The sequence below is a fragment of the Micrasema longulum genome, unplaced genomic scaffold (genome assembly GCF_059751315.1).
Source record: "Micrasema longulum isolate JH-2025_06_02 unplaced genomic scaffold, ASM5975131v1 h1tg000026l, whole genome shotgun sequence".
NCBI classification, from domain to species: domain Eukaryota; kingdom Metazoa; phylum Arthropoda; class Insecta; order Trichoptera; family Brachycentridae; genus Micrasema; species Micrasema longulum.
The window spans coordinates 1,445,736-1,458,062 of record NW_028277233.1 but is presented as its reverse complement, the minus strand read 5'-3'; the positions used below and the strand labels follow the sequence as shown (position 1 = coordinate 1,458,062).

Sequence of the window (12,327 nt, the reverse complement as noted above, 5' to 3'; positions counted from 1 at the left end):
ACAAGCATTAAAAACAACATTAAAACAACACAAATAGAAAGTAATAACAATATTGACACAAACAATAGACAACAAAAATATATGTTCATAAATAATAAAATAGTTTTTGGAATAATAAAAATTTACCCAAACTATGACCCAAACCATAAAATTAAGAATAGTTCAGAAAATGGATACGCACATCAAACAGAAGGCGACTCAACTACTCTGAAAAGAGTAGTTTTACGTTTTGACCCATTAGTTTCTTTGTAGACGTCGCTCGGTACGCAACTCCCGATTCGAATTCAACAATGCCGTTTTGTGTCGTTTTAAAGTGTAGAAATACATCTGGGATCTTTAAGAAACAGTATGGTATCACGTTTCATGTGTAATTAGCAAATGAATGTGTAAGTTGCAAATGCATTACTTAAAAATTGAATTATTTTCCATCTGTCAGATTGTCGAAGAAACAAAATGGACATTTCCTTAATGTAGCCAGGGTAGTTATTTTTTTTACTAAACTTTGCTCATTTAATGAGAGAACTAATGAAAATTGGACCTCAGATTAAACAACTATGTGGTGGACATTTGACCGACATTATCTTTAACACATCAAATATTATTCAACATGATTTAAAAATATCCGTTTTATGTAAAATAAAATTTGTTTTATATTTTAAGTTCAAAGTTCATTAATTCAATTACTCTTATTGAATGACCCTTTACTTATCTACTCCATTGTGTCAATCAATATTTCCGCGTGCACAATCAAATTTGAGAGGAATTAACAGATTACTTTTTTTTTACCCTACATTTGTGTTACGGTTATATTTTTCTCATCGTGCAACTTTACGCGGCGACATCACGAATGCGCGCGGCGAAAGTAGGGCATAGTGGGGGAATTTTTGGAAACGGTCCGATGTTTTCAAATATGATTCTACGCTCCTTCTGGACTATTCTTGATTCTAAAGCAGAGTATCTATCTATCTATTTACTTATCTATCTACATGTATAAAATATGCATTGAAGATATCAATATTCTGAAAAGAAGGTAAATAAACCAAGTATTTTATTTTATAAGGTAATTCAATTAAAAAAGTGCTGTTTGTAGGTATTTGTCAATACAATTCCACATGCATATTGTATCCTTATTTACATAAATATATAGAATAAATTACAGATTATTTAAAATAGATTTACATTCGAGATTTAAGTGTATCGGGCAATATTTATTGAACAAGAATATCTGTGGTTGGTATTTTGAATCTTCTCTTAACGCTACCGCTCCAGAGAGTGGTTAATTTGGGATTTTTTTTTTGCACGCACATTAACTTTTTTCATTAATGGACCACGCTGATGATCAAACGTCAAATATGTAGAAAACTGTGGTTGCCTTTTTAAAACTGAAAATAAAACAAGATTCGTTTGGTCTAATTGAACCTAATTAATTAAAAAAAAAAAGGAAAACAGTTTTATACATCATTTGACGTTTGATCATCAGCGTGGTCATTTTATGAAATAATATAATGTATCGTCGCATAAAAAAAAATCCCCAAATTTACCACTCTCTAGAGAAGATTCAAAATACCACCCCTGGCTTACAGCCATTGATGGTTGTATTGGACATCAAACCTTTCCCTCAATATCCAAGTCCCCGTCAGAAATGATGCTTTCTGCTCCATTTCTGACGGTATCATGGAGTTTGCCGCTTTTATTGGATGCGATACCATGGACTTCTGAATATGAGGGTAATCTTCAGGCCCCCGGGTGTCGGTGTTACACGTAAAAAATAGGTCAAGGTTAGCGAAAGCTCGCTTGGACACTTCAATTTCGGAGTCGAGAAACGGCTCAGAGCTCGGGTCCCAGTGGGGCGACCCTAGCACGCATCTTTACAGAGGGGTCAAGGATCGCAGGGCCCGACAGATCCTTAGTCCCGAATAAATTTAAATGCGTAATTTTTTTAATATTCTAAGTATGTTGAAATATAAAGTTCTTCATAGGTACTGCATATAACAATAACTACATGGTTTTACACAATCTCATAATCACTACAAAAAACAGTATTAATTATTATCATGACTAAAATATTATCACAGATATTTTTTTTTAATAAACATAAATTCGTTTTAGATTTTTTTTGTGAAAGTTATTGTCAGCCAAACTCGCATTAATAAAGGTTTCAGCTTATTAAATTCACGAACATTAATAGAGCGAAGAATATAAGGAATACAGGTGTTTAAATATAGGCAGAATGGTGAATGTTACAGTGTGTAAAGTGGCCCCTTAAAACAACCAACGACAGATAAGCTCTGTAGATGCCTAGATTTCCAAATTCTTTTATCTTAAACGTACTTGATTGCTGTTGTAATATGTTGAAAATTATTGTGTTTGTATATTTTGCTCAAGATAAAAAACTCGCAAAGGTTTAAATTTAGATGAAACGATTAGTCTGACGATGTCGGTCACGACAAAACCTAGTCGCTGGTGAAAATTATAAATAAAACTATAATTAAAATAAATACGTATTCTTATTATTATATTTCAAATGTTACCAAGAAATGTCGGTAGAAAAACTCAATTTAGTTTAAAATTTTGATGTCATAATTATTATTGGCTTTTTTTAATTATTCTGTTTTGTGCATCACGCCGCTATTTTTATAGCAATAACCATCTACAAATATTATGTCATAGTTATAGAGAATATATTTATTCTGTAATAAATAAACACGTTATTTCCTAACTAGCCGCTTGCATATACCAAATATTGCGTAGATATGAACAATTTGAAATGAAAAGAATGCAAATCACTAGAAAAAGGGACGAAAATATTTTCTTCCTTCGTATTTTTATATAACTTATTACCATAGCTACGACGCTGGCTGTCGTGTTATCATTTATGTTCTGCAAAATTGTAAAACCTGTGCTTTAAAACGTAACTAATAATGTAATTATTTGACAAATTGGATTGTATTTACAAATTAAGCGATATGTGTATTTTGTTTTTCATAGTTTTTCATTTTTTTATTACACATAACGGAATTTTTCTGCGTAGCGTCACATCTGGTGACGAAAAATATCTGTTGAATAATGCAAACAAGGAAAGCAATTACCAACGAACGACTGTGCTATTGTGACGTGTATATTTCATTATACGTCATTGGTAAGTACGATAGTACCAAAAACTGCGAAAAAAATTATTATCTTTGTGTTCTTGTACACATTTTAGCAAAGTCCGACCTTTGTTTTTCACTTATAGTAACATTTTATTTTTCAGTGGCTGTGCTTTTAATTTGTCTGGTGATATTATTGCATCTTGTTGGAGTGTGTTGTGGATGCTGTGGAATGGAAAACCAAGCTGGATCCATACTAAAAGCGTAAATACACTTATTACAAAAACTGTAAAATGAATACATTTTATCCATAAAACATTGTGTATCTTAATACGTTTATTACTAAATTGTGTTTTATTTTGTTTACTTATTTATCTTATTATACAGAGTGGCCGGAGAAGTTACGTCCAAAGGTAAAATATAGATGTCTAATATTTATAATTGCCCCCAGAAATCTTCCGTGATTTTGCGTAGTTTTCGAGTTAAGTTTTTTTAAAAAGGGTTATTAAAAATATTCGTTTTTATTTTTTTTTTTATTTGTGGTAGGTTTTAAAAAAAAAAAAAAAACTTTTTTAAAATAAATTTTACTTTTACGCATAAAATAATCAGCTTTGTAACGTTAATAGAAGCAACTGAAGTTTTGACTTAAAATGGAAAATCTAAAAAGGAAATTTCTTGGTTTTTAAGTAACTTTAAAAACTGCACTAGACTCTCAACTCTAGACTCTAAAAAAATAGCACTCAAAAGCTGTTATTTGCTGAAATCACTCTTCAAAGATACTGAGGTGGGAAATTCCTAAGGATAAAAATTATGATAGAAAGTGTGTAAACTATCAAAAAAATTCTGTTAGAGATAAAATGTCGACACGAGTAGCAGTAAACACGAGGTGAGAACAACTGAGAAATTTTCCACCTACGTATCTTTAAAGGCTGATTTCAGCGAGTTATGGCAAAATAACGGGACATACATGGGGGTGATTTGGATACCCCTCAATATGAGGCACCTACATTTTGCCTTTGGACGTCACTTTTCCGGCCATCCTGTATCATTGATGGGCGGATATAAAATTTGAATATAGGTTGGATTGGTTTAATCGAATTGCAAATCAAAATATAATCGATCATAAATTCATCAGAAATATGATTTATATCATCAGTTATCGAATCAAAAACCAAAACTTCAAAGTATCAAAAATATTATTATTATTCATCAGGTGGGAAGGAACACCATTTATATCATGAGTTGTCAAATCAAAAACCAAGACTTGAAAGTTTTTAAATTGTTATTGTTTCCGCTTTTGAAAAATTCTAACATTGTTTTTTAAATTCTTAGTATACCTAGGTTTATTTTTTTTATTTAATTATTTTTTTGTGTTAATTTCCTGTTTTTTTTTTCATTCGTATTAGGAACGCGCCGACATACATTTATTTATTATAAGTTTTGCGCGATCTAAATATTGTTGATAAATTTCAATGAATATAAATAAATATATGAGTATTTTTTTATTTTATTTATTTACATTATTTGAGACAATAAGTCCCAACTCCATGGGAATAAAAGTCCTGTGTTGAGATAGGACGAGCAATTATATGACACAGACACCACAAATATAGGATTAGAAACATAAAAAATAATTATAAAATTTATTTTTTTTATAAACATGTATATGGCACATCAATATAGTAAACAATAAACTCAAGCATTTGGAAAATTATCAAGGAGTTTCCTACTCAAATCCCTCCCACTAAAGAAAATCCAGTCCTGAACTCCTTTCTTGAAAAAAATTTTTGTCCTTGAGTATAACTGCACTATTTGTTTATTTTAAGATTTATTGGAGAAAATGTTCGTTGCGTTGGCCTGTATTAATTGGTTTAATAGTATTCTTATACGACTGTAAAAAACATAAGTTAACAACTTTGTGCCTATTAAACTTTGTTTTTAATAAAATAAGTATGCGCGTTTGTGTCATTTTTTAATTTAAGATTACGGTACTATTAAATTTCCCACAATGGTATAAATATACGTTTTTTGAATTGCCTGAAAACGAGACGTGTCGTGACCTAGAGGACAGACGGCACGTATTACGTTACGCGTCGTACTTTGACATGCGCTTCTAACAAACTTGTACGCAATGTTTGTTAGATTCGCACTCGGCGAACATGGCGACAAAATGACGTGACTCCTACAGCGAGCCGTTTTGTATAAACTCTTAGTAATGTCATTCAAGACTCGTAAAATTCCACTCTTAATATTCAATACGATTTAAACATTATTTTTGATTTGTGAAAACACGCTATTTCTTGAAGATAAATAAATTAAAAATATTTCAAATAATTGTTGAATTAAAATTCATAAATGCTGTGTAGTAAATGGAGTTTTTCTGGGTTATTGTGTGGCCTCAACTTTGATGGTGGATGCTATATTGCGATTCGAAACGAAATGTCAGCAAAGAGTGCAAATGAATGGCAGTAAAAATCTTAGCAATTTAAATTACTTATAAAAACAATGTAGCTATCGCATTCTGTTTTTACTAATAGTAGGGAACTATTTGAATTTTATGATATTTAATTTTTCAGATCCGTAATAACCATGTGTTTTTTTGCAATACCATTGTGGATGCTGGCGATTGTAGTCTTCGTTGCTGGAGGACACGGAGAGGTAAGGATTAATATTCGTTTGATAAAAATCCTTTATTTTGTGTCTTTTGATGTCTGATTTTTTATTTTATTTTTCAAACTACGTAAATGATCTTCCTAGAAACCAAAAACAATTATAACTAGGAACGGCATAAAAAAACAAACAAAGCATCACGCCGTTTCACCGTAGGGGTAGGCAAAGAGGGTAGAACGACATGTCACTCTGTCTTTGCATACAGAAATCATCATCTTTGCATCTTTGAAATGTATCTTTAGTAACTGCTTAACGATTTCTCCCAATAAAATATATGTAGTTTTAATATGTTATGCTTTCATTTCATTTTAAGATTAGATACGACGTAAAAGCAATATTATATCCTCAGTTATTTACGGAATCAAAAAATTACTTGACGATATTTTCGAATAGGTATAACAGTAAAATTGTGTGGTATATTCCGCTTGCACTGTATCAAAAACTGCGTTTTACTTTAAAATAAATAATTTCTAAATCTACTTTTTCTGAACACACAAAATTCTCAGATTTATCAATTCAATCTGAGGAGATAAAAACTCTATTAATGAGGTGTGCAACATTATGGTATTCGAACTGCATTTATATATGGCAAAGAAATTATGAAAACTGTTCGTAAGTGCAACGGAAAAATGTAGTTTATGTTGTGCAAGTTGGTGGGGTTCACGGCAATGTCTGACCGAGTAACCATACAAATATGTTACTTGACTGTTTTATATTTGTGTTTCTTGATTTCACAAACACTCGTGCTTAAACCAAATTATATCAAACATCGAGTGAGGAAAATAATCGTAAATATTATGTTAATGATTAATTGTAAAATATATTTATTTAATAAACGCTTATGGGGCTCTTACAATATTTGGTTAAGAAGTACAAAAAGTTTTGTAGTAATTGACACAAAATATAATCAGACTTATTGCACTAATATGTTAATTATAAAAAAGAAAAGAAAAAGGAAAAAAGTAAATATGAATAGAAATCAAAAAGAGGAGAATTGAGGGGGTGGCCATTCAATGGAAAGGATAGCTAATTTGATAGGAGCAGTAGTGGTGTGGAGCATTTCCAACAGCTCAGCATAATTATTAGCTGTTCTGTGGATGCTCACCAGTAGAGGGGAGAATGGTGGGCAAAGTTTGTCCTATTGTACTCACACTGGAACATGTGTTGGAGTCTGGTCCTTGTGGGTACCCGAAAGTTTATCAGGGACAGAAATTATGGGCAATCTATTATGGTGCATATCACTCTGTGCATTAAAGTAATGTCAGCTTTTGTCCTTCTAGTGAAAAGCAATGGTGGCCTCAACTCAGACATCAAAGTTTGGTTGCAAATTTCATTTATAGGTTTACCCTTTTTTAACTGTATGTGGCGTAAAAACTAATATAATTTTACACAATCAAATAAGTAATTATGTTTTTCCGTGGGTTTTAATAACTTTTAAAAGGATTAATCCATATTTAATGTTAATTTAAATGTCAGACTACCGGACCATTAAGCAAAAGACTTCTCTTAAAATCTGCACAAAAAAAATCTTTCATCGATTCGGCTAACTTAGTGAGGCAGGTAATTGCAATACTTCAGAGTCATAAGACGTCACAGTTGTAGGCATTTTTGGTTTAATAACAAACGTATAACGGACGGTTTTGGTTTGCAGTTCTCGAACTGAGTACCTACGGCCCATTGTTTTCCTGTAAACTATGGCTAATTTTGTGATTGATTATCCTAGAATGATTTATGTCCATATAGGCGGCTCTACACTATACAGCTGTGGCGCCTCATTACTTTGAAGATGAAACATTCAAATGTTCACTAAATAAATTACCAATACCCTGAAATATATTCAGAATTCAGAAATCACAAAAGAAGACGAAGTATTTTTTACCTTGTTTGTAGATATTTCTTATTTTTATAAAATAATCGAATGATTGATTGCCTTAAATGTCCAGTGTCAACAAAGATAAGCCGTTTCTTCATACCAAAGCTTTTCATTTTCAGAAATATTTTGATTATTAAAATTTTTGTCACAAAAGTCAACAGTTGGAAGAGTTGAGGTAATATGGATGTTTTAACATCAGCAGAATGGCGAATGCTACACAGTGTGTAAAGTGATTACTCAACCCGTTAAACATGTTTATTCTAAAATTAAGTTAACAGAGACAAAAAAATATTTTAACAAAAAAATCTAAATCTGACTGAAGCAAGCAAGCATAGAAGAAAAAAAATTGAGTGACATAATGAAAAACGTAAATATACTTTTTTTTTGTTTACAATATTTTAATAAATTGTACTATAATAATTATTTGAAAATATTAACATCCATGTAAATGCCTTAACTTCCATATTCCCTTTCTCTTGAAATACATATCTTTTTAAAAAATATTTTCAATTGAACATAGTTATAGAAAAAGCAGCCAGCCATAGAAAAGTGAAACTGAGATAATAACACGTTTGTGAAAAGAGTGAATAATCAAATTTACAAAACAGTTTGAAAGTTTTCGACTTTGACAACTGATAAACAATAAATACATTAGTTTTTTTATATAGCAAATGAAAATCTTAATTTGTATTTTACCTATTTTAATGATTTTTAAAGTACCGTAAGATTTTTCGAGTGCTGTGGGTGTTTTCTGCAAATTCGAAATGCCGTTTTTTGTGATCGACACTATTTTCAGAAGGTGATTATTACAATTTTTTATATGAAAGCGGTCTGGGTGTTTTTAGCAGGACATAGCAGGACAATTGATCCTCACTGCACCCGATAACCGATCAATTCTGGACTGGCTGCTTTCTGCATAAATACGTTCAATTACTGTTAGTTTTACAATATTTTCATTTTCTAATGTTCACCTGCATATTTTGTGTATTCAGATGTCGATATGAAACAAATTGATGTACGTGTTTAGGTATTTCTCTGTCGACCCTTGTACGACGAACCCGAGTTCAGTGTTCTGGGTAAACTCCTCGACAAACCTGGACTACTCTACAAAGATGGAACAGGATTTTTCGAACAAGTCTTTAGTGATGTCCAGAACATTACCATCGATGTTCCGATAAGGCAAATTCTAAGGTAAACATATTATATATCTAATTGAATTACTTAATGCTTTAAGTGATGTCCATCTCTGTTGCAATCAATTTATTTTCGTGTTCCCAACCATGTCACCAGAAGTAAAAAACTGCTATTTATAAAATCTTCTAAGAGCAACTTTAGTTTTTATGCCCCAATGTCCAGAATGTGTAGACTAGTCAATTCATCACACGACTTGGAATTCTTTGGGATAGATCTTCCGGCTTATCGTAGATCTCTTCGCGACTAAACAGTGTGGGATGAAGTTGGATTGGCATGGTTTAGCTCGAAGTCTTAGGTCTTTTGTTTTTATGATTATATTGTAAACAATTATTGTTTTACCCTTGTTTGTCTTTGTTAAATAGTTTTATGTTCTTTTTGTTCAGTTTCTTGCATTTTTGTTTCGTCATGTAACAGTTGTAATTGGCTTAGGCCGTATATATAATAAACAAAAATAAAAATAAATAAATAAAAATAAACATCTACAAGATATATAAATCATATTTTATGTTTAATAAAACTGTTTTTTAAATAAATAAATACAAATTTACTTAATATTTTAGATATCTATTTGTTGAAATTAACATATTACAACAAAAATAAAGAATATTTTAGAAAAGAGAATATAGAAATCTAGGCACCTACATGTCATTGGCTAGTTAAAGTGGCCACTTTACACAATGTGTAACATTCACCTTTTTGCCTAAATTTTTACATCTATATTCGTTCAATTTTTGCATCTGTTAATGTTTATGAATTTAAGAGCGGAAACTTTTATTTAAAACACTTATGAATTTTAAAAGGCAGTGTATCAATTCATTTTCCTCAAATTTAATTACTTAAACACTATATAAATATATAAAACTAACTCTTTGATGCGCCTTAACTACTGAGCTCATTAAAATTCAATATCTCAACTAGAAACCTTAGACAAAACTAACTTTTTTATACCAATAACCATAGAACTAACTATGGTTTTCATTCCTCTATGCCCAGAATTCTTAGGTTTGCCAACAAACATACCAATCTTGATTTCTTTGATAACAAGTTGTCTTCTTTTATAAGATCATTGAATCAAATAAAATTATTAACACCGTTAACACCTCTCTCCCGCTTCCACTCCCACCAAGTCTACTATATATAATTGTGTCTTTCAAATTTATTTTATAATAATTTTCGTTTTGAAGCTCTGTACGCTAATACTACGGATCACGTGGTACTTACTAGCTATTGCGCCGGCGCGGCACTGCCTCTAGCGGTGAAGAGGAGAAGAACTGGTCACATGGTAGACGGACTGTCCGGCAGGATTGTTTATATAGTATTGCGCAATATCAAAGTAATACCGCTAAAATGCTGAAGGTTTATCTTATAATTAAATACTCAAATATTACTCTAGCAATAATATTAAATAAATGACATGTTTGTTGAAACTAATTAAAATTAACGCATTACAACAGCGAGGTAAAATATTTAAGATTGGGACGTATGAAAGTCTAGGCATTTACCGGGCTTATGACCTGTCATTGACTAGTTTGAGTGGCCACGTTAGATGCTTTGTTACATTTGTAGGGTCCATAGTCCATAGTCGATGACACACACGTGTTAAATTAGTTCACCTAAAAGAGACTAATGACCGACGATGCAATGTCATCATTTTCAATCGAATCCTATACATTCGTAAAATGCAACTCTGAGTATTTCACATGAAATCGGAGGGCATCGCCCTGCAGTACGTTCACATCATCCCTACTATGAAGAAATGAACTACAAGGGAATATGGTCTGTAAAGAGAACACATGACGCAGCCAACATCAGTCAGCTCGTTCAGCCTACCCAACAAAATCAGTCAGTCAGTTAGTCAGTCAGTTCAGTTCACGTCAGACCAGCTCGACGATATCACACAGTTCCAGCATATAGTTCAAGTGCAGTTACTTCAACCCATCATCGCCTCTACGCTCGCGCTACACAACCAAGTGCTGTATCTTATTTGCCATGTAATAAATACGCATTAAACACCAACCTCGTGTCTCCTCTGTCAATCTCTAACTGGGGTAGGAACTCCAACCAAACACCCAACTACTTTAATCCTACACATTCACCATTCCGCCTATGGACTGAATTATTTCTCCTTTATACAAGGATACACTTTTCGGTTAAAACAAAAACCAACAAATGAATTCTCCCACATCTATAAAAGTTCCAGCTCTTTAACTTCACAAAAATCAGCAGATAGAAAAATTTAAAGAATATGGATGTTCAAACAATGGCTGAACGGTAAATGTTAAACAGTTTTAACAGTGGATACTTAAACTAGCCAATGATATGTCATAAGCCCTGTTAATGATCATCTTAATAACTCGCTATGGGGTGAAATCCAGTCCTTGTCTACAAACATTTGGAAAGACTCACAGAATTCTTAATGAAACATATTGTATCATTAGTTCTCTTGTACAGATTTAGTTACATTTTAAACAATTACTACGATATGGTTGTTCTAAAAAACAATGGTAAATTTTCTTGAAAAAATAAGGTGATAAGGCCTTATTTCTGATTAAATAATAATAAATTTAATAAATAAACAAAAAACAAAAAACAGAATTATGTCGCTATGTAAGTAATTAACATTACTATTTTTAAGGTCATATAAAAATTCTTTTCGGTCTCATGATAAATACTTGAACGCGGGAATCTAATATTACTATATAAGGAATTTTTGGTTTAGGAAAAGAATGTAATTCTCTCAATGTTCTTACCTAATTAAGATGATTTTTAAATGAAAAAATAGAAATACACGTTTGTATGGCAACTTTATAAAATATTTGGAAGACACGATGATTATTTAGTTGTTATTGGTTATTATACGATCCATTTTCAAATGAGTTGACATTTCTGCACCATCGGATTAAATCATATATTTTTACGTAATATTAATAAGTTAAGTAATATTAATAACTTTGAATGTTACACAATAAGTTAAGTGGCCGCTTAAACCAGCCAATGACATGTCATAAGCCCTGTAAATGCCTAGACTTCCATATTCCCTTCTCAAAAATGTTTTTCCTCTCTGTTGAAATAAATTTAAAAATGATTTCTCATTGTTTGTAAACCAATATATTTTTATTTTTTTAAGGAGCAAATAAATAATATTGTAAATAGAGTGAGAAAACTTATATATGTATTTATAAGATTAAGGAATATATTAACCATCGAAAAATTAAAATCAATTTACTTTGCATTCGCCCAATCCATATAACAGTACGGAATAATCGGATGGGGTTGGTGCTTTTAAAACAAATATTCTACCAGTTGAAAAAATACAAAAAATAATTAGAAAAGTCATTTTGAAAAAACCGTCTACTTTTTCCACTGTTCAATTATTAAAAAAAAAAATAGGTTTGGATATAGAATTGCTATATAAAACGAATTGTTTGCTTCAAATACATAAAGATAAGATAAATAGTAGTATATCTAGGTATCAAAACGTAAGTACGCGACCTAGAACAG

The 12,327-nt window shown here is 31.3% G+C and overlaps 1 protein-coding gene across 1 annotated transcript in view; it reads left to right on the top strand.

Moving 5' to 3' along the window:
- Positions 1-3,284: 3,284 nt before the first annotated feature.
- prom (prominin) overlaps positions 3,285-12,327 on the top strand; it is a 29,209-nt gene continuing 20,166 nt past the window's right edge. Inside the window, exons 1-3 of the mRNA XM_088223938.1 lie at positions 3,285-3,353; positions 5,666-5,747; positions 8,660-8,823. Of these exons, the coding sequence (XP_088080064.1) occupies positions 3,322-3,353; positions 5,666-5,747; positions 8,660-8,823 (278 nt within the window). The 5' untranslated portion in view covers positions 3,285-3,321. The remainder of the gene's footprint in view (positions 3,354-5,665; positions 5,748-8,659; positions 8,824-12,327) is intronic.